Below are 23,493 nucleotides of genomic sequence, written 5' to 3' on the forward strand. Positions count from 1 at the left end.
AACCCTGTTAGGGGTCTCTCTTATCTGTCTGCCTCTGGGGCCAGAACTGCTCACAGGGCTGTTAAGACAACCTTATTAAGAGCCACGGGATTGAATTCTATCCCAGAATTTACCGTTTGTCTAGGGTTTTGTCCTTTCGGTAGAAGTAGTGGGGGCTGGCCTCCGCCTGTTTTCTTTAAAGGAACAGGGATCGGCTCTCTCCTTTGTATTCCACAGCCTATGAGCTTTGTGGTACGATCTCCGCTCATTCTGGCAGGGGGTCCTGCAGATCCAACCTCTGGTTGTTACAAACATGGTGGTTTGATAAAATCTTTCTCTTATTCTTTGGGCCCTTTAGGGCTCTTTACAGGCTAACTGGGACAACGGTTTTCCTGTTGACCGTTCCTGCTGGGTGTCTGCCCAGCTGGCTCTGTCAGGTCAATCACCTTTCATAGTCTTTCATTCTCATAGAACGGATTCTTTGAAACGTTACTTTACACCTCACAAGGTGGTTCCTGAATTTCAGGTCATCCAGGAGATAGTGATCCCTGCCCTTTGTAGGCCGGCGGTCTCTCCTAGGCAGCAATCAACTGGAGATGGTCTGTGCTTTGCACGTCTATGTACATCACGCTGTAATACTTTGGCCATCTGACTCTCTCTTTATCCACTAGAGAATTCATAAGAGGGGCTGGTCTGCTACCATGCAGACTATTGCCAGCCGATATCTGCGGTCGTTTATCAAGCAGGATTCCTTGTTCACCTCACTCCCCGTTCTTGCAGGGGTACGGGCTCATTCCACTACATCTGTGGGTGTGTTTAGGGCTTTTACAGGTGGTGCAACGGCAGAGCAACTTGGCAAGGCGGTCGGCTGACGACTGTCGTCTCTCCTCCACCCTGATCACTGCTTCCCATGCTAGAGTACAGGACTTTGCCCGTGCTGCACCCCTTCAGTGGAACACACTCCCTCGCTCCATTAGACTCTCGCCGACCTTGCAAAGCTTTAAACAGGGCACTGAAAACTCACCTATTCATCAAAGCGTACCCGTCCACTGCATAAACCAGATGGTTCTCCAACCCCTTGCCTGTTTACATCCTGCTATCTAACCACCACCCACTTGCTTGCACCTCTTGTAATCTGTCTGTCTCCCCTTCCTACTAAATTGTAAGCTCCTCCGAGTAGGGCCCTCTTCCCTCCTGTCGTCTAAGCCCACTTCTCTTCACATGTCACTCACAGCTCTCCTATACTCCAACACTGTGACCATCTTCGTCTGCATACTCATCTCAATCATTGGCATCAAGCCTCTAGTTGTATGTTGATTGAGTCCTCACTATTTTATATCCAAGCTGTAATGTGTATTGAACTGTGGCGCTCTTTATTTGTACTGTATTTTTGTTATTTATTCGATTTAATGCCAAGCTTTGTCTCCCTGTATTGTTCCTTTGTACGGCGCTGCAAAACACTTGTGGCGCCTTATAAATAAAATTATAATAAGGCGGCAACTTGGTCGTCTGCCAACGATTTCTTACGCTTTTTTGCGTTTGTTATGTTTGCCTCTCAGAATTCGGCCAGAGTATACTGGCCGCAGCACAGGCGCGTCCCCACCCTTAGGTGGCTGCTTTAGGACATCCCAATGTAATCCCTCTGGCCCCTGACGTCTGTCGCAGAAGAAACTGAGATTTATGTCTTACCTGTTAAATCTCTTTCTTCGAGGACGTCAGGGGCCACAGGGATCCCTCTCTGCCGCGCCTGCTTCATGGTATTGAAGTTCATAGTTCCTCCGTTGAGTGAACTTAGTTAAAAGTTCCTTTGTTGAGGTACTTATACATGTCACAGTTATGGTTCCTCTGTTGAGCAACCACACACACATATATTTGTTGAATGTGTTACTGTATGGGTTTCTCTTCCTTCTATCTTGTCTCCTGCCTGGCTTTGGGAAAAACTGAAAGTAAGCTAGCCTAGGAGGCGGGGTAGAGGAGGGAGGAGCCAGACCTAGGAGGCGGGGTATAGGAGGGAGGAGCCAGGGCTGTCTCCGGGCAGTCCAGAAGTTTTATCCTTTCTGGTGCTGGAAAGGTCGTGACCTCACTCTCTACCCAATGTAATCCCTGTGGCCCCTGACGTCCTCGAAGAAAGAGATTTAACAGGTAAGACATAAATCTCGGTATTTGGCCACTAAGGGAATCCTATAGATATGACTCACATCAGTAGTTACAAGTTAGATAGGTTGACTAACGTCTTTTTTCAGCCTTAATTACTATGTTACTATGTTACCATTGGCTGCAGGATGTCAGGGTGTGGATCAGTTGGTCACCAGATTAGGTCGACATGTCATTAGGTCGACATGCATTAAGGTCGAAATGGGTTAGGTCGACAGGGTCATTAAGTCGACATGTTAGGTCGACCGTCTAAAGGTCGACATGGGGTTTTTCACTGTTTTTTTACCCAAATGTCGACACAGTCAACATGGACACAAGTTAAAGTGCACCACATCCCCTTGCATGGCTCCTGCAATCGCCATGCTTCGGGCTTGGTGCCTCGCTGCGCACGGCACACTATTTTATTCTCCCACCACGCCCTAGTGAATGGTAGGGCATGAAATACCGCCTGTCGGCACATGTCAGCTCAAAAAACAGTGAAAAACCCCATGTCGACCGAACACATGTCGACTTTCCTACATGTCGACTTTCCTGCATGTCTACCAAGACACTTGTCGACATTCCTGCATGTCTACCTAGACACATGTCGACATTCCTGCATGTCTACCTAGACACATGTCGACCTTCCTGCATGTCTACCTAGACACATGTCAACTTAAATACATGTTGACCAAATGGTGTCGACCTAATGACTGTATATCAACTTGCTGGTGACCCAATGACCGTATCCCGGCTGCAGGGTGTTAGCACTTATACCATATATTGATAACGGTAACTTTGCTTGACTCATGGCAAGTGAATTGAGGGGGTCGATGTGCTTTAAGTAAAAAATTGACACCCCCAAAAGCCTAAAAATTAACTGTCATGACCATTTTTCAAGTCGACCTTTACTTTGTGTCAGCCTTTCTTATGCCGACCTTTTATATCGCTGGACTCGTAATAACATATAAACCATGTCCCCCCTTAGGTTGGGAAAGCCCCGAAGGACCGGCTGTGCAGGAGGGTATGTATGAACTGCTCACGTCCTCACCAAATTCCCTGGGTTCCCAGTAGGAGACATTGGAGATCATGGGGTACAATAACCAGCACCCACAACTTAACTCTCCACCCTCCACATTGGCACCAAAGAAAGTGAAAAACTCAGTTGACCTTTTCTGCGTTGACCTTTTGGACCTAATATACCGCCCCACCTATTGGTGCCAGATGTGGGGGATGTATTTACTGCAGAACCTAATTGCTGCTTTACCTCTTGTTTATAACCAGGGTACTTGTTTCCTATCTGGGCGCCCATCGCGGGTACATCGCATGTCATTATAATGACATGCGATGCGACCGACGCGATTACCGCGATTTTACATAGGGACCAATGTTAAATGTCCCAATTGACCCGCGATGACCGCGATTTACCATAGGAAACAATGTTAAATATATCAATTTCCCCAAATTATCATAGGGAACAATGGGAAATGGGGCAAAAACACCCCTGAACATAAAAATGTCCCCCCAAAAGTAGTTGACGCCACCCCGCCATCAACGTGAACCCGAAGCGTGGCGAGCGCAGCGAGCCCGCGAGGGGCGGCGGTACGCGTCCTCCGACCTTTTCATGCCCTACTATCCACTAGGGCGTGGAGTGAGAATAGAATAGTGTGGCGAGCGCAGCGAGCCACCGAGCCCGAAGCGTGGCGAGCGCAGCGAGCCCCGCGAGGGGACGCGGATACCTTCACAGTTATACGCGTCCCCTCGCGGGCTTCCCAGGTGTCCATGGCGACGCGGACACCTGGGAAGCCCGCGAAGGGACGCGTTTACCGGTGAAGGTATCCGCGTCCCCTCGCGGGGCTCGCTGCGCTCGCCACGCTTCGGGCTCGGTGGCTCGCTACGCTCGCCACACTATTCTATTCTCACTCCACGCCCTAGTGGATAGTAGGGCATGAAAAGGTCGGAGGACGCGTACCGCCGCCCCTCGCGGGCTCGCTGCGCTCGCCACGCTTCGGGTTCACGTTGATGGCGGGGTGGCGTCAACTACTTTTGTGGGGACATTTCAGTGTTCAGGGGTGTTTTTGGCCCATTTACTATTGTTCCTATGCTGATTTGGGTAAATTTATCCATTTAACATTGTTTCCTATGGTAAATCGTGGTCATCACGGGTAAATTGAGGCATTTAACATTGTTCTCTATGGGAAAATCGCGGGCATCGCGTCTGGCACATCGCACCCGATTTTTTATCGGCCGCGATGGCCCCGATTTTACCCCCGATGCCCGCGATTAAAATCGTGGGCGCCCAGATAGGAAACAAGTACCATAACCAGTATTCTCAGCCTCTTCTAATATCCATATATAGGTAGGAAGGGTAGTAGATACGTGAGTTAGCCTCCCGTCAGAGGTGGTCGAGGCTGAGACAGTAGAGCAATGCATGGAAGAGACCGATATCCTTGCACAGAAAAAAGGATCAAATAGGGTTGCAGTAACCAAAAGGTAAAAAAGGGGCAGACTAGCTGGGCTGCGGGGTTCTTATCTGCTGTCACGTTCTGTAGGGTACAATAACTACAATGCAGATTTATAACCAGATCAGTTTACAGATCTGATATTCTAGAAGTTACTAGATAAAGGATTATGCTACTTAGTATACAAAGTGCTTGGGTCTGGTCTGCTACGGACAGTTCGGTGACTGTATGCTCACTGTATCCCTATAGTACATACTGTACCTATGCAAACGTCAATTTAACATAGACAGTACTGGACAGTACTGTAGTATTTATTTATTTATTTATTATTTATTTATTAACAGTTTCTTATATAGCGCACACAAATTCCGCAGCGCTTTACAAAGCATAATTAGGAACAAAAACACATATCAAATTACAGTACAAGACAGTTTAGGACAAGTACATGGTAAATATGGATAGTTGCATCAGGGGACAGGACACTGAAGCAATCATCAGGGTGGCAGAGGTTTATATATTCTAAGAAAGGCACAAGAGGAGAGAGGGCCCTGCCCGTGAGAGCTTACATTCTAAAGGGGAGGATTAGACAGACTGGGGTGACACAGAAGGGGAAGAAGTGAGCTTAAACAGGTTAGGTTGAGAGATTGTCAGGTTTTATGCAGGAGGGTGGGAAGAGGTCAGCTTAGTCTTTGATATTTTAAGTCTAAAAAAGAGCTGGGTCATCCAGGAGTAGATAGCAGAGTGACAGTAGGAGATATGAGTGAGGATGGAAGGAGAGAGATCAGAAAAGGAGCGGTAGATTTTAGTATTATCAGCATAGAGGTGATAGTGGAAGTTAAGTGAGCACATAAGCTCACCCAGAGAGGACATATAGAGATAGAGAAGAAGAGGACCAAGAATAAAATTTTGGGGGACACCTATTATCAATGGAAGAGCAGGAGAGGTGAAGTCATTAGAGGTACAGCTTGGCATTTTCAAAACAGACAGTGCAAATACCAGCATTAACAGTGATAGTCAAAGTTTTAGCAGTTGCAGAAATGGTGATAAGCTGGATGTACAGTCAGATACCCAGGAGTAGTATGTTGTGAGTATGAAGTGAGCTCACTCAAAGCAGTCCCTTGGGTTTTCTGAGTTGCTGTAGTTTCTGTTTTTCTGAATCACTTTGATGTCAAGATGTTAAGTTGGTTGGCAGTTTCTGTCCAGTTTAAGTCCAGAATAAGTCCAATCTTTAATCTATGTAACTTTTTCTCCCTACTTAAAAATCTTCCTACTTTAAAAGCTGACAAAATATCAATAGTCAGCTTTCAATAGTCAGCCAGGCTGTGTCAGCCTAGTATTCTGCATAGTATGTAGAACTGTATGCTCGCTGTATCCCTATAGCCTCTATGTGTTATAGTGTAATGAGACTCATGTACAGAAGTGCACATACTGTACCTATGCAAACGTCAGTTTAACATAGATACTACTGGACAGTACTGTAGTATGTAGAACTGTATGCTCGCTGTATCCCTATAGCCTCTATGTGTTATAGTGTAATGAGACTCATGTACAGAAGTGCACATACTGTACCTATGCAAATGTCAGTTTAACATAGATACTACTGGACAGTACTGTAGTATGTATAACTGTATGCTCGCTGTATACCTATAGCCTCTATATGTTATAGTGTAATGAGGCTCCTGTACAGAAGTGCACATACTGTACCTATGCAAACGTCAATTTAACATAGATACTACTGGACAGTACTGTAGTATGTAGAACTGTATGCTCGCTGTATCCCTATAGCCTCTATGTGTTATAGTGTAATGAGACTCCTGTACAGAAGTGCACATACTGTACCTATGCAAACGTCAATTTAACATAGATACTACTGGACAGTACTGTAGTATGTATAACTGTATGCTCGCTGTATACCTATAGCCTCTATATGTTATAGTGTAATGAGGCTCCTGTACAGAAGTGCACATACTGTACCTATGCAAACGTCAGTTTAACATAGATACTACTGGACAGTACTGTAGTATGTATAACTGTATGCTCGCTGTATACCTATAGCCTCTATATGTTATAGTGTAATGAGGCTCCTGTACAGAAGTGCACATACTGTACCTATGCAAACGTCAGTTTAACATAGATACTACTGTACAGTACTGTAGTATGTATAACTGTATGAATGCTAGACTAAAAACAGAGAGAAAACCATGGTCACTTCGAGAAACCAACTCAGGTCGCCGAGCATGGAGAGCGCCACACTTGTCCACTAGCCTACGACACCGGGTCATAGCGACCCGTCTTCATGAGTCTATGTAAAGAGTGATCTCATGCCATTGGTTATGCTTGCTGCATCAGCTAAGAGAACTGCAGTATGCTATGTTTATTAAATCATTTGCCTGGAGGACACGGACGCCCCACCTGACCTCTGTATAGTACCCGTACCATTTTCCCGAGCTTGTACTGTACAGATGGAGCCACAGTGCCCTTCACCGAGAATGAGATGCACAAGCGTCTCAGATCCAGCCATGCCCTATTCTTGGCGAATCTGTACTGTACTGTATATCAATCTGCTGCTGGATTAGTGGAGCATTATCCACCCAGTGGTGGCGATGTGTATTGCATGCATATTGTGTGGCATGATGCAGCACACCTCAGTGCGTCTGAGCGCGATACAAAGTGGTACGCCAAAACCCTCACCTGTGAGTCTGGCTCCATCTGTATATACCCCTATGTTTCTCGCTAAACTTGTGTCACATAGCTGTGGTCTATTTCTGCCGTTTAGGTCCCAGGAAAGGTGTGCTCAAATTCTGCGTGTATTCACTTGCTAAACCTGTATGGAAAACTTTCCATGTTTGGTGCAGGACCACACTATGTTGTGTGACAGATGGGAGATGTGGGGAGGCTCATCCTGAAGAGGTTCCCTCACAAGCAACTTCGGTGTCACTAGCCATTGGACCTGGCATCTCAGTTGGCAGCCTCCCGTCTACCTCCACCATTGGCAGTTGTCACTGGGTTACCTCATTTGATCACTGCCTAGCTCACACCTGGACCATTAACCCCCTTTTACTGAACCTGCCTGGGTTCAAGAGTTTTCCCAATCTATCAAAGGTCTGTGAAATACTGTAGCTCTCTGCAAGGCATGCTGGAGCCTTTCTCCAAGCGTAGGTCCTCCTGCCGGGATAGCTCTAGACCTCTCCATTCAGGCTACTGTATCTAGATGATGAAGTGTGATAAATGGCTGAAGTTGAGGTTGCCTTGTCTCCAGATGATAGCTTAGCCTTGGTTGACATAGATGCCTTATTTAAGTCCGTTCGTTCAGCTTTACACATTAAAGATTCAGATGCTTCCCCTGCCTTTTAGGCACCCCTCTTTAAACAGAACCTGTAGCCGGATTCAATATTAAATCCCGGCGGTCGGGATCCCGGTGTTTAAAATCCCGACGCCGGAATCCCAACAAGAGGGGGACGTGGATCGCCCCCCCCTTGCGGGCTCGCTGCGCTCGCCACGCAGCGGGCCCGGTACCACGCAACGCTCGGAAAACTAATTTATTCTCCCTCCAAGGGTGTCGTGGACACCCACGGAGGGAGAAAGTGTCGGGATTTCGGCAGTCGGGATTCCGGCGTCGGGATTTTGAACGCCGGGATCCTGACCGCCGGGATTTACACTGCATCCCCTGTAGCCAACAGTGTTCCTTCACACTACTTCTATCCTCTCATTGAGGGTTACAGGAAATAGTGGGAGTCTTCTCCCCAGTGGATGACCTAAATTACGTACTTTGATAAATCAACCACAATTCCTATTCCAATGTGGCCTCACTCAAGGTCCCCAATGACAGGAAGTTGGTAAACATTTCCTTAAGTTGATCTTTTCCAGTTGTAAGGCTGCTTTACGCCCAACCTTTGTGTTAGCCTGGCTGGCCAAGGCCATATGTCAGTTTTCTGACTCCTTGGAGTGTGGGCTTCACTTGGGCATTTGTAAATCCAATATCTGTACCATTGTTGAACCACATATGGGAAGCTGGCGCTTACTAGGGTGATGCCACTGGGTCCACTCGACCAATATATTTGCTTTGCCTGTGGAAGAAAGGCTGGCACATTGACTTATCACCTGACAAGTGTACAGTGAGTCAGAAAAAGCTGTGAAGTTGCTACCATTCAGTAAAGGATCACTACACTCTATCAAGCAAACCATGGAACTGCAGTTTTATGGCTTCCTTGTACATCCACGATGTCTACTTACATATTTCCATTTGGGACGATCATCAATGGTTCCTTTAATTTAGAGTACAGAGAGCACTTTTTACAGCAGCGTATGGTGGTTCTGCCTGTAATGGCAGCCAGCATTGGCAGAATGGTGTTCCAAATTCTGCCTTACCTGGACAACATTCTCCTGCTGGTTATGGTTTGATGATCAGTTGGAAACTTTCCAGCCATATACTCCATCTGGGTACTATTCAAGACTCCAAAGCTCAGAGATTTTGTTCCCAGGGACAAGAGGGACTCCCTCCTGGTGGAATATGCTCTATTACATTCCTGCACTCTGCAGTTGGAAGTCCTGGAGTGGTGAACCATTCTCCCCCCATTCTCTAATCCCAGTCGATCGTTCTGTCTTGGGAGGCATCTCATTCTCTCCTGCATCTTCCTGATTCAGGACTGGGTACTTCTCCCCATGGATCATACAGTTATACCTTCCAAAGGTGGTAGGCAGATTGAGAAGCATGTCTTCTATCAGCATCTTGGAGATTCGGGTGGTCTACTGCGCACTTTGTTTGGCTTGGCCTATCCTTCAGCACAAGGCAGTGAGGGTTTGGTCCGCCAACACGACTGCAGTCACCTATCGGGATACCAGATGTTGGGGCGCCATGTAAGAAGTCAGATTGCTTCCTTCCAATCCTGTTCTAGGAGTCCAGAACTAGGATGCGGACTTCCTCAGCTGGAAAGGCATGCATGTAGGAGAGTCTTCACAAGCTTCGAAGGACGTTGTTGTACTCCCCTAGATCTATCAGCCCACGTACCTCTTTCACCCAATGCCTCTCCTTCTATGGGTCCTTCACAAAAAGTCATGGTGTTGCAGCCATCCTGGTCACGCCAGACCTGCACAGCCAGTGTTCATTGCCCCTCCATGGTAACTGTTTGTCAAGCTTGTTCGGTGCTTGGGACCCTTCTCTACTAGGTATTACTGCCCGTGGTGGGGTTAGTCCGCACATTGGATTGGATCAGGAGGTCGACCAAACTAAGGTCGACATGAATTAGGTCAACCACTGAAGGTCTACAGGCCTTAGGTTGACACATAAAAAAGGTCAACATGGCTTAAGGTCGACAGAGTCATTAGGTCGAGACAAGCATCAGGTCCATATTGGGAAGGTCGACAGTCAAACGGACGACATGGGGTTTTTCTCCCGAATGTAGACTCCTAACAAGTGTACCATGTCCCCTTGCATGGCTCGCCATGCTGCGTACACACTAATCTATTCTCCCTCCACTCCCTGGTGGATGGTAGGGCATGAAATTCCACCTGTCGCCACACGTCGGTTAGAAAAAATGGGAAAAACTTTCCCAATGTCAACATAATGCTTGCTTCGACCTAATGAACCTGTCGACCTTAAGCCTTGTCAACCGTTTTTTTATTTGTCGACCTAGTGACGTATACCCCATGGCCTACTGACTAGCTAACATGCCAGTCCCAACATCAGTGAGGGATGGGGCAGGGAATAGAGTCTGGAGGATCCTATGTTCCTTCGATCCGCTGTATACCCATGTTCTCCAGTGTTCTCCATGGTCTCCAGTGCCCCCCATGGTATCCAGTGTCCCCCATGGTCTCCAGTGTCCCCCATGGTCTCCAGTGTCCCCCATGGTCTCCAGTGTCCCCCATGGTCTCCAGTGTCCCCCATGGTCTCCAGTGTTCCCCATGGTCTCCAGTGTTCCCCATGGTCTCCAGTGTTCTCCATGGTCTCCAGTGCCCCCCATGGTCTCCAGTGCCCCCCATGGTCTCCAGTGCCCCCCATGGTCTCCAGTGCCCCCCATGGTCTCCAGTGCCCCCCATGGTCCCCCATGGTCTCCAGTGTCCCCCATGGTCTCCAGTGCCCCCCATGGTCTCCAGTGCCCCCCATGGTCTCCAGTGCCCCCCATGGTCTCCAGTGTCCCCCATGGTAAGTCCTCTGATGATCTCCTAGCCTCATTTAGTTGTGGCTGTTGTACGTAAAAGCTATTTCTGATTACTGAAGTACTATGCTGACCCCACTATAACATGGCTTATATATACTATAGAACTTATAGGGGGAAAATTACTAAGATGTGTCCTCTACCTCACACGTGATGTTGCTATGGGCAACCAATCAGAATCTACTTATATATTTAGCACCTTCTAGAAGATAGTAGACAGGATCTGATTGGTTACCCATAGCAACATCACATGAAGTAGATTACACATCTTAGTAAATTTTCCCCATAATGTGTAGTACACTTTACAGTATAGAACCACGTTTCTAGTCACTAGTGGACAGCAAAAAACCCTATGTTCCAATAACAAACAGTACTGACCCACATTGTCTGATGGCTAGTGTACTGTATAGGTCCCATTCCCTAGTGACCAGTGTACAATACTGACCCACATTGTCTGGTGGCTAGTGTACTGTGTAGGTCCCATTCCCTAGTGACCAGTGTACAATACTGACGCACATTGTCTGGTGGCTAGTGTACTGTATAGGTCCCATTCCCTAGTGACCAGTGTACAATACTGACCCACATTGTCTGGTGGCTAGTGTACTGTGTAGGTCCCATTCCCTAGTGACCAGTGTACAATACTGACCCACATTGTCTGGTGGCTAGTGTACTGTATAGGTCCCATTCCCTAGTGACCAGTGTACAATACTGACCCACATTGTCTGGTGGCTAGTGTACTGTATAGGTCCCATTCCCTAGGGACCAGTGTACAATACTGACCCACATTGTCTGGTGGCTAGTGTACTGTATAGGTCCCATTCCCTAGTGTGACCAGTGTACAATACTGACCCACATTGTCTGGTGGCTAGTGTACTGTATAGGTCCCATTCCCTAGTGACCAGTGTACAATACTGACCCACATTGGCTGGTGGCTAGTGTACTGTATAGGTCCCATTCCCTAGTGACCAGTGTACAATACTGACCCACATTGTCTGGTGGCTAGTGTACTGTATAGGTCCCATTCCCTAGTGACCAGTGTACAATACTGACCCACATTGTCTGGTGGCTAGTGTACTGAATAGGTCCCATTCCCTAGGGACCAGTGTACAATACTGACCCACATTGTCTGGTGGCTAGTGTACTGTGTAGGTCCCATTCCCTAATGACCAGTGTACAATACTGACCCACATTGTCTGGTGGCTAGTGTACTGTATAGGTCCCATTCCCTAGTGACCAGTGTACAATACTGACCCACATTGTCTGGTGGCTAGTGTACTGTGTAGGTCCCATTCCCTAGTGACCAGTGTACAATACTGACCCACATTGTCTGGTGGCTAGTGTACTGTGTAGGTCCCATTCCCTAGTGACCAGTGTACAATACTGACCCACATTGTCTGGTGGCTAGTGTACTGTGTAGGTCCCATTCCCTAGTGACCAGTGTACAATACTGACCCACATTGTCTGGTGGCTAGTGTACTGTATAGGTCCCATTCCCTAGTGACCAGTGTACAATACTGACCCACATTGTCTGGTGGCTAGTGTACTGTATAGGTCCCATTCCCTAGTGACCAGTGTACAATACTGACCCACATTGTCTGGTGGCTAGTGTACAGTATAGGTCCCATTCCCTAGTGACCAGTGTACAATACTGACCCACATTGTCTGGTGGCTAGTGTACTGTATAGGTCCCATTCCCTAGTGACCAGTGTACAATACTGACCCACATTGTCTGGTGGCTAGTGTACTGTATAGGTCCCTTTCCCTAGTGACCAGTGTACAATACTGACCCACATTGTCTGGTGGCTAGTGTACTGTATAGGTCCCATTCCCTAGTGACCAGTGTACAATACTGACGCACATTGTCTGGTGGCTAGTGTACAGTATAGGTCCCATTCCCTAGTGACCAGTGTACAATACTGACCCACATTGTCTGGTGGCTAGTGTACAGTATAGGTCCCATTCCCTAGTGACCAGTGTACAATACTGACCCACATTGTCTGGTGGCTAGTGTACTGTATAGGTCCCATTCCCTAGTGAACAGTGTACAATACTGACCCACATTGTCTGGTGGCTAGTGTACAGTATAGGTCCCATTCCCTAGGGACCAGTGTACAATACTGACCCACATTGTCTGGTGGCTAGTGTACTGTATAGGTCCCATTCCCTAGTGACCAGTGTACAATACTGACCCACATTGTCTGGTGGCTAGTGTACTGTATAGGTCCCATTCCCTAGGGACCAGTGTACAATACTGACCCACATTGTCTGGTGGCTAGTGTACTGTATAGGTCCCATTCCCTAGTGACCAGTGTACAATACTGACCCACATTGTCTGGTGGCTAGTGTACTGTATAGGTCCCATTCCCTAGGGACCAGTGTACAATACTGACCCACATTGTCTGGTGGCTAGTGTACTGTGTAGGTCCCATTCCCTAATGACCAGTGTACAATACTGACACACATTGTCTGGTGGCTAGTGTACTGTGTAGGTCCCATTCCCTAATGACCAGTGTACAATACTGACCCACATTGTCTGGTGGCTAGTGTACTGTATAGGTCCCATTCCCTAGTGACCAGTGTACAATACTGACCCACATTGTCTGGTGGCTAGTGTACTGTATAGGTCCCATTCCCTAGGGACCAGTGTACAATACTGACCCACATTGTCTGGTGGCTAGTGTACTGTGTAGGTCCCATTCCCTAGTGACCAGTGTACAATACTGACCCACATTGTCTGGTGGCTAGTGTACTGTATAGGTCCCATTCCCTAGTGACCAGTGTACAATACTGACGCACATTGTCTGGTGGCTAGTGTACTGTATAGGTCCCATTCCCTAGTGACCAGTGTACAATACTGACCCACATTGTCTGGTGGCTAGTGTACTGTGTAGGTCCCATTCCCTAGTGACCAGTGTACAATACTGACCCACATTGTCTGGTGGCTAGTGTACTGTATAGGTCCCATTCCCTAGGGACCAGTGTACAATACTGACCCACATTGTCTGGTGGCTAGTGTACTGTATAGGTCCCATTCCCTAGTGACCAGTGTACAATACTGACCCACATTGTCTGGTGGCTAGTGTACTGTATAGGTCCCATTCCCTAGTGACCAGTGTACAATACTGACCCACATTGTCTGGTGGCTAGTGTACTGTATAGGTCCCATTCCCTAGTGACCAGTGTACAATACTGACCCACAATATTTAGTGGCTAGTGTACTGTATAGGTCCCTTTCCCTAGCGACCAGTGTACAATACTGACCCACATTGTCTGGTGGCTAGTGTACTGTATAGGTCCCATTCCCTAGTGACCAGTGTACAATACTGACCCACATTGTCTGGTGGCTAGTGTACTGTATAGGTCCCATTCCCTAGTGACCAGTGTACAATACTGACCCACATTGTCTGGTGGCTAGTGTACTGTATAGGTCCCATTCCCTAGTGACCAGTGTACAATACTGACCCACATTGTCTGGTGGCTAGTGTACTGTATAGGTCCCATTCCCTAGTGACCAGTGTACAATACTGACCCACATTGTCTGGTGGCTAGTGTACTGTATAGGTCCCATTCCCTAGTGACCAGTGTACAATACTGACCCACATTGTCTGGTGGCTAGTGTACTGTATAGGTCCCATTCTCTAGTGACCCGTGTACAATACTGACCCACATTGTCTGGTGGCTACTGTACTGTGTAGGTCCCATTCCCTAGTGACTAGTGTACAATACTGACCCACATTGTCTGGTGGCTACTGTACTGTGTAGGTCCCATTCCCTAGTGACCAGTGTACAATACTGACCCACATTGTCTGGTGGCTAGTGTACAGTATAGGTCCCATTCCCTAGTGACCAGTGTACAATACTGACCCACATTGTCTGGTGGCTAGTGTACTGTATAGGTCCCATTCCCTAGTGACCAGTGTACAATACTGACCCACATTGTCTGGTGGCTAGTGTACTGTGTAGGTCCCATTCCCTAGTGACCAGTGTACAATACTGACCCACATTGTCTGGTGGCTAGTGTACTGTGTAGGTCCCATTCCCTAGTGACCAGTGTACAATACTGACCCACATTGTCTGGTGGCTAGTGTACTGTGTAGGTCCCATTCCCTAGTGACCAGTGTACAATACTGACCCACATTGTCTGGTGGCTAGTGTACTGTATAGGTCCCATTCCCTAGTGACCAGTGTACAATACTGGCCCACATTGTCTGGTGGCTAGTGTACTGTATAGGTCCCATTCCCTAGTGACCAGTGTACAATACTGACCCACATTGTCTGGTGGCTAGTGTACAGTATAGGTCCCATTCCCTAGTGACCAGTGTACAATACTGACCCACATTGTCTGGTGGCTAGTGTACTGTATAGGTCCCATTCCCTAGTGACCAGTGTACAATACTGACCCACATTGTCTGGTGGCTAGTGTACTGTATAGGTCCCTTTCCCTAGTGACCAGTGTACAATACTGACCCACATTGTCTGGTGGCTAGTGTACTGTATAGGTCCCATTCCCTAGTGACCAGTGTACAATACTGACGCACATTGTCTGGTGGCTAGTGTACAGTATAGGTCCCATTCCCTAGTGACCAGTGTACAATACTGACCCACATTGTCTGGTGGCTAGTGTACAGTATAGGTCCCATTCCCTAGTGACCAGTGTACAATACTGACCCACATTGTCTGGTGGCTAGTGTACTGTATAGGTCCCATTCCCTAGTGAACAGTGTACAATACTGACCCACATTGTCTGGTGGCTAGTGTACAGTATAGGTCCCATTCCCTAGGGACCAGTGTACAATACTGACCCACATTGTCTGGTGGCTAGTGTACTGTATAGGTCCCATTCCCTAGTGACCAGTGTACAATACTGACCCACATTGTCTGGTGGCTAGTGTACTGTATAGGTCCCATTCCCTAGGGACCAGTGTACAATACTGACCCACATTGTCTGGTGGCTAGTGTACTGTATAGGTCCCATTCCCTAGTGACCAGTGTACAATACTGACCCACATTGTCTGGTGGCTAGTGTACTGTATAGGTCCCATTCCCTAGTGACCAGTGTACAATACTGACCCACATTGTCTGGTGGCTAGTGTACTGTATAGGTCCCATTCCCTAGTGACCAGTGTACAATACTGACCCACAATATTTAGTGGCTAGTGTACTGTATAGGTCCCTTTCCCTAGCGACCAGTGTACAATACTGACCCACATTGTCTGGTGGCTAGTGTACTGTATAGGTCCCATTCCCTAGTGACCAGTGTACAATACTGACCCACATTGTCTGGTGGCTAGTGTACTGTATAGGTCCCATTCCCTAGTGACCAGTGTACAATACTGACCCACATTGTCTGGTGGCTAGTGTACTGTATAGGTCCCATTCCCTAGTGACCAGTGTACAATACTGACCCACATTGTCTGGTGGCTAGTGTACTGTATAGGTCCCATTCCCTAGTGACCAGTGTACAATACTGACCCACATTGTCTGGTGGCTAGTGTACTGTATAGGTCCCATTCTCTAGTGACCCGTGTACAATACTGACCCACATTGTCTGGTGGCTACTGTACTGTGTAGGTCCCATTCCCTAGTGACTAGTGTACAATACTGACCCACATTGTCTGGTGGCTACTGTACTGTGTAGGTCCCATTCCCTAGTGACCAGTGTACAATACTGACCCACATTGTCTGGTGGCTAGTGTACAGTATAGGTCCCATTCCCTAGTGACCAGTGTACAATACTGACCCACATTGTCTGGTGGCTAGTGTACTGTATAGGTCCCATTCCCTAGTGACCAGTGTACAATACTGACCCACATTGTCTGGTGGCTAGTGTACTGTATAGGTCCCATTCCCTAGCGACCAGTGTACAATACTGACCCACATTGTCTGGTGGCTAGTGTACTGTATAGGTCCCATTCCCTAGTGACCAGTTTACAATACTGACCCACATTGTCTGGTGGCTAGTGTACTGTATAGGTCCCATTCCCTAGTGACCAGTGTACAATACTGACCCACATTGTCTGGTGGCTAGTGTACTGTATAGGTCCCATTCCCTAGTGACCAGTTTACAATACTGACCCACATTGTCTGGTGGCTAGTGTACTGTATAGGTCCCATTCCCTAGTGACCAGTTTACAATACTGACCCACATTGTCTGGTGGCTAGTGTACAGTATAGGTCCCATTCCCTAGTGACCAGTGTACAATACTGACCCACATTGTCTGGTGGCTAGTGTACTGTATAGGTCCCATTCCCTAGTGACCAGTGTACAATACTGACCCACATTGTCTGGTGGCTAGTGTACTGTGTAGGTCCCATTCCCTAGTGACCAGTGTACAATACTGACCCACATTGTCTGGTGGCTAGTGTACTGTGTAGGTCCCATTCCCTAGTGACCAGTGTACAATACTGACCCACATTGTCTGGTGGCTAGTGTACTGTGTAGGTCCCATTCCCGAGTGACCAGTGTACAATACTGACCCACATTGTCTGGTGGCTAGTGTACAGTATAGGTCCCATTCCCTAGTGACCAGTGTACAATACTGACCCACATTGTCTGGTGGCTAGTGTACAGTATAGGTCCCATTCCCTAGTGACCAGTGTACAATACTGACCCACATTGTCTGGTGGCTAGTGTACTGTATAGGTCCCATTCCCTAGTGACCAGTGTACAATACTGACCCACATTGTCTGGTGGCTAGTGTACTGTATAGGTCCCATTCCCTAGTGACCAGTGTACAATACTGACCCACATTGTCTGGTGGCTAGTGTACTGTATAGGTCCCATTCCCTAGGGACCAGTGTACAATACTGACCCACATTGTCTGGTGGCTAGTGTACTGTGTAGGTCCCATTCCCTAATGACCAGTGTACAATACTGACACACATTGTCTGGTGGCTAGTGTACTGTGTAGGTCCCATTCCCTAATGACCAGTGTACAATACTGACCCACATTGTCTGGTGGCTAGTGTACTGTGTAGGTCCCATTCCCTAGTGACCAGTGTACAATACTGACCCACATTGTCTGGTGGCTAGTGTACTGTATAGGTCCCATTCCCTAGGGACCAGTGTACAATACTGACCCACATTGTCTGGTGGCTAGTGTACTGTGTAGGTCCCATTCCCTAATGACCAGTGTACAATACTGACCCACATTGTCTGGTGGCTAGTGTACTGTGTAGGTCCCATTCCCTAATGACCAGTGTACAATACTGACCCACATTGTCTGGTGGCTAGTGTACTGTGTAGGTCCCATTCCCTAGTGACCAGTGTACAATACTGACCCACATTGTCTGGTGGCTAGTGTACTTTGTAGGTCCCATTCCCTAGTGACCAGTGTGCAATACTGACCCACATTGTCTGGTGGCTAGTGTACTGTATAGGTCCCATTCCCTAGTGACCAGTGTACAATACTGACCCACATTGTCTGGTGGCTAGTGTACTGTATAGGTCCCATTCCCTAGTGACCAGTGTACAATACTGACCCACATTGTCTGGTGGCTAGTGTACAGTATAGGTCCCATTCCCTAGTGACCAGTGTACAATACTGACCCACATTGTCTGGTGGCTAGTGTACTGTGTAGGTCCCATTCCCTAGTGACCAGTGTACAATACTGACCCACATTGTCTGGTGGCTAGTGTACTTTGTAGGTCCCATTCCCTAGTGACCAGTGTACAATACTGACCCACATTGTCTGGTGGCTAGTGTACTGTATAGGTCCCATTCCCTAGTGACCAGTGTACAATACTGACCCACATTGTCTGGTGGCTAGTGTACTGTGTAGGTCCCATTCCCTAGTGACCAGTGTACAATACTGACCCACATTGTCTGGTGGCTAGTGCACAGTATAGGTCCCATTCCCTAGTGACCAGTGTACAATACTGACCCACATTGTCTGGTGGCTAGTGTACTGTGTAGGTCCCATTCCCTAGTGACCAGTGTACAATACTGACCCACATTGTCTGGTGGCTAGTGTACTGTGTAGGTCCCATTCCCTAGTGACCAGTGTACAATACTGACCCACATTGTCTGGTGGCTAGTGTACTTTGTAGGTCCCATTCCCTAGTGACCAGTGTGCAATACTGACCCACATTGTCTGGTGGCTAGTGTACTGTATAGGTCCCATTCCCTAGTGACCAGTGTACAATACTGACCCACATTGTCTGGTGGCTAGTGTACTGTGTAGGTCCCATTCCCTAGTGACCAGTGTACAATACTGACCCACATTGTCTGGTGGCTAGTGTACTTTGTAGGTCCCATTCCCTAGTGACCAGTGTACAATACTGACCCACATTGTCTGGTGGCTAGTGTACTGTATAGGTCCCATTCCCTAGTGACCAGTGTACAATACTGACCCACATTGTCTGGTGGCTAGTGTAACTGTGTAGGTCCCATTCCCTAGTGACCAGTGTACAATACTGACCCACATTGTCTGGTGGCTAGTGCACAGTATAGGTCCCATTCCCTAGTGACCAGTGTACAATACTGACCCACATTGTCTGGTGGCTAGTGTACTGTGTAGGTCCCATTCCCTAGTGACCAGTGTACAATACTGACCCACATTGTCTGGTGGCTAGTGTACTGTGTAGGTCCCATTCCCTAGTGACCAGTGTACAATACTGACCCACATTGTCTGGTGGCTAGTGTACTTTGTAGGTCCCATTCCCTAGTGACCAGTGTGCAATACTGACCCACATTGTCTGGTGGCTAGTGTACTGTATAGGTCCCATTCCCTAGTGACCAGTGTACAATACTGACCCACATTGTCTGGTGGCTAGTGTACTGTATAGGTCCCATTCCCTAGTGACCAGTGTACAATACTGACCCACATTGTCTGGTGGCTAGTGTACAGTATAGGTCCCATTCCCTAGTGACCAGTGTACAATACTGACCCACATTGTCTGGTGGCTAGTGTACTGTGTAGGTCCCATTCCCTAGTGACCAGTGTACAATACTGACCCACATTGTCTGGTGGCTAGTGTACTTTGTAGGTCCCATTCCCTAGTGACCAGTGTACAATACTGACCCACATTGTCTGGTGGCTAGTGTACTGTATAGGTCCCATTCCCTAGTGACCAGTGTACAATACTGACCCACATTGTCTGGTGGCTAGTGTACTGTGTAGGTCCCATTCCCTAGTGACCAGTGTACAATACTGACCCACATTGTCTGGTGGCTAGTGCACAGTATAGGTCCCATTCCCTAGTGACCAGTGTACAATACTGACCCACATTGTCTGGTGGCTAGTGTACTGTGTAGGTCCCATTCCCTAGTGACCAGTGTACAATACTGACCCACATTGTCTGGTGGCTAGTGTACTGTATAGGTCCCATTCCCTAGTGACCAGTGTACAATACTGACCCACATTGTCTGGTGGCTAGTGTACAGTATAGGTCCCATTCCCTAGTGACCAGTGTACAATACTGACCCACATTGTCTGGTGGCTAGTGTACTGTATAGGTCCCATTCCCTAGTGACCAGTGTACAATACTGACCCACATTGTCTGGTGGCTAGTGTACAGTATAGGTCCCATTCCCTAGTGACCAGTGTACAATACTGACCCACATTGTCTGGTGGCTAGTGTACAGTATAGGTCCCATTCCCTAGTGACCAGTGTACAATACTGACCCACATTGTCTGGTGGCTAGTGTACAGTGTAGGTCCCATTCCCTAGTGACCAGTGTACAATACTGACCCACATTGTCTGGTGGCTAGTGTACTTTGTAGGTCCCATTCCCTAGTGACCAGTGTACAATACTGACCCACATTGTCTGGTGGCTAGTGTACTGTATAGGTCCCATTCCCTAGTGACCAGTGTACAATACTGACCCACATTGTCTGGTGGCTAGTATACTGTATAGGTCCCATTCCCTAGTGACCAGTGTACAATACTGACCCACATTGTCTGGTGGCTAGTGTACTGTATAGGTCCCATTCCCTAGTGACCAGTGTACAATACTGACCCACATTGTCTGGTGGCTAGTGTACAGTGTAGGTCCCATTCCCTAGTGACCAGTGTACAATACTGACCCACATTGTCTGGTGGCTAGTGTACTGTATAGGTCCCATTCCCTAGTGACCAGTGTACAATACTGACCCACATTGTCTGGTGGCTAGTGTACTGTATAGGTCCCATTCCCTAGTGACCAGTGTACAATACTGACCCACATTGTCTGGTGGCTAGTGTACTGTGTAGGTCCCATTCCCTAGTGACCAGTGTACAATACTGACCCACATTGTCTGGTGGCTAGTGTACTGTGTAGGTCCCATTCCCTAGTGACCAGTGTACAATACTGACCCACATTGTCTGGTGGCTAGTGTACTGTATAGGTCCCATTCCCTAGTGACCAGTGTACAATACTGACCCACATTGTCTGGTGGCTAGTATACTGTATAGGTCCCATTCCCTAGTGACCAGTGTACAATACTGACCCACATTGTCTGGTGGCTAGTGTACTGTATAGGTCCCATTCCCTAGTGATCAGTGTACAATACTGACCCACATTGTCTGGTGGCTAGTGTACTGTGTAGGTCCCATTCCCTAGTGACCAGTGTACAATACTGACCCACATTGTCTGGTGGCTAGTGTACTGTATAGGTCCCATTCCCTAGTGACCAGTGTACAATACTGACCCACATTGTCTGGTGGCTAGTGTACTGTATAGGTCCCATTCCCTAGTGACCAGTGTACAATACTGACCCACATTGTCTGGTGGCTAGTGTACTGTATAGGTCCCATTCCCTAGTGACCAGTGTACAATACTGACCCACATTGTCTGGTGGCTAGTGTACTGTATAGGTCCCATTCCCTAGTGACCAGTGTACAATACTGACCCACATTGTCTGGTGGCTAGTGTACAGTATAGGTCCCATTCCCTAGTGACCAGTGTACAATACTGACCCACATTGTCTGGTGGCTAGTGTACTGTGTAGGTCCCATTCCCTAGTGACCAGTGTACAATACTGACCCACATTGTCTGGTGGCTAGTGTACTGTATAGGTCCCATTCCCTAGTGACCAGTGTACAATACTGACCCACATTGTCTGGTGGCTAGTGTACTGTATAGGTCCCATTCCCTAGTGACCAGTGTACAATACTGACCCACATTGTCTGGTGGCTAGTGTACAGTATAGGTCCCATTCCCTAGTGACCAGTGTACAATACTGACCCACATTGTCTGGTGGCTAGTGTACTGTATAGGTCCCATTCCCTAGTGACCAGTGTACAATACTTAATAGGTCCCATTCCCTAGTGACCAGTGTACAATACTGACCCACATTGTCTGGTGGCTAGTGTACTGTATAGGTCCCATTCCCTAGTGACCAGTGTACAATACTGACCCACATTGTCTGGTGGCTAGTGTACTGTATAGGTCCCATTCCCTAGTGACCAGTGTACAATACTGACCCACATTGTCTGGTGGCTAGTGTACTGTATAGGTCCCATTCCCTAGTGACCAGTGTACAATACTGACCCACATTGTCTGGTGGCTAGTGTACTGTGTAGGTCCCATTCCCTAGTGACCAGTGTACAATACTGACCCACATTGTCTGGTGGCTAGTGTACTGTGTAGGTCCCATTCCCTAGTGACCAGTGTACAATACTGACCCACATTGTCTGGTGGCTAGTGTACTGTATAGGTCCCATTCCCTAGTGACCAGTGTACAATACTGACCCACATTGTCTGGTGGCTAGTGTACTGTATAGGTCCCATTCCCTAGTGACCAGTGTACAATACTGACCCACATTGTCTGGTGGCTAGTGTACTGTATAGGTCCCATTCCCTAGTGACCAGTGTACAATACTGACCCACATTGTCTGGTGGCTAGTGTACTGTATAGGTCCCATTCCCTAGTGACCAGTGTACAATACTGACCCACATTGTCTGGTGGCTAGTGTACTGTATAGGTCCCATTCCCTAGTGACCAGTGTACAATACTGACCCACATTGTCTGGTGGCTAGTGTACTGTATAGGTCCCATTCCCTAGTGACCAGTGTACAATACTGACCCACATTGTCTGGTGGCTAGTGTACTGTATAGGTCCCATTCCCTAGTGACCAGTGTACAATACTGACCCACATTGTCTGGTGGCTAGTGTACTGTAATAGGTCCCATTCCCTAGTGACCAGTGTACAATACTGACCCACATTGTCTGGTGGCTAGTGTACTGTATAGGTCCCATTCCCTAGTGACCAGTGTACAATACTGACCCACATTGTCTGGTGGCTAGTGTACTGTATAGGTCCCATTCCCTAGTGACCAGTGTACAATACTGACCCACATTGTCTGGTGGCTAGTGTACTGTATAGGTCCCATTCCCTAGTGACCAGTGTACAATACTGACCCACATTGTCTGGTGGCTAGTGTACTGTATAGGTCCCATTCCCTAGTGACCAGTGTACAATACTGACCCACATTGTCTGGTGGCTAGTGTACTGTATAGGTCCCATTCCCTAGTGACCAGTGTACAATACTGACCCACATTGTCTGGTGGCTAGTGTACTTTGTAGGTCCCATTCCCTAGTGACCAGTGTACAATACTGACCCACATTGTCTGGTGGCTAGTGTACTGTATAGGTCCCATTCCCTAGTGACCAGTGTACAATACTGACCCACATTGTCTGGTGGCTAGTGTACTGTATAGGTCCCATTCCCTAGTGACCAGTGTACAATACTGACCCACATTGTCTGGTGGCTAGTGTACTGTATAGGTCCCATTCCCTAGTGACCAGTGTACAATACTGACCCACATTGTCTGGTGG

The 23,493-nt window shown here is 47.7% G+C and overlaps 1 protein-coding gene across 2 annotated transcripts in view; it reads left to right on the forward strand.

Moving 5' to 3' along the window:
- RAB3GAP2 (RAB3 GTPase activating non-catalytic protein subunit 2) overlaps positions 1-23,493 on the forward strand; it is a 270,922-nt gene that overhangs the window by 203,353 nt on the left and 44,076 nt on the right. For both annotated transcript variants that reach the window (XM_083175131.1, XM_083175132.1), the window contains exon 29: positions 3,101-3,136. In XM_083175131.1, the coding sequence (XP_083031257.1) occupies positions 3,101-3,136 (36 nt within the window). The remainder of the gene's footprint in view (positions 1-3,100; positions 3,137-23,493) is intronic.

Source organism: Crinia signifera, chromosome 3 (assembly GCF_055691185.1).
Source record: "Crinia signifera chromosome 3, ASM5569118v1, whole genome shotgun sequence".
NCBI classification, from domain to species: domain Eukaryota; kingdom Metazoa; phylum Chordata; class Amphibia; order Anura; family Myobatrachidae; genus Crinia; species Crinia signifera.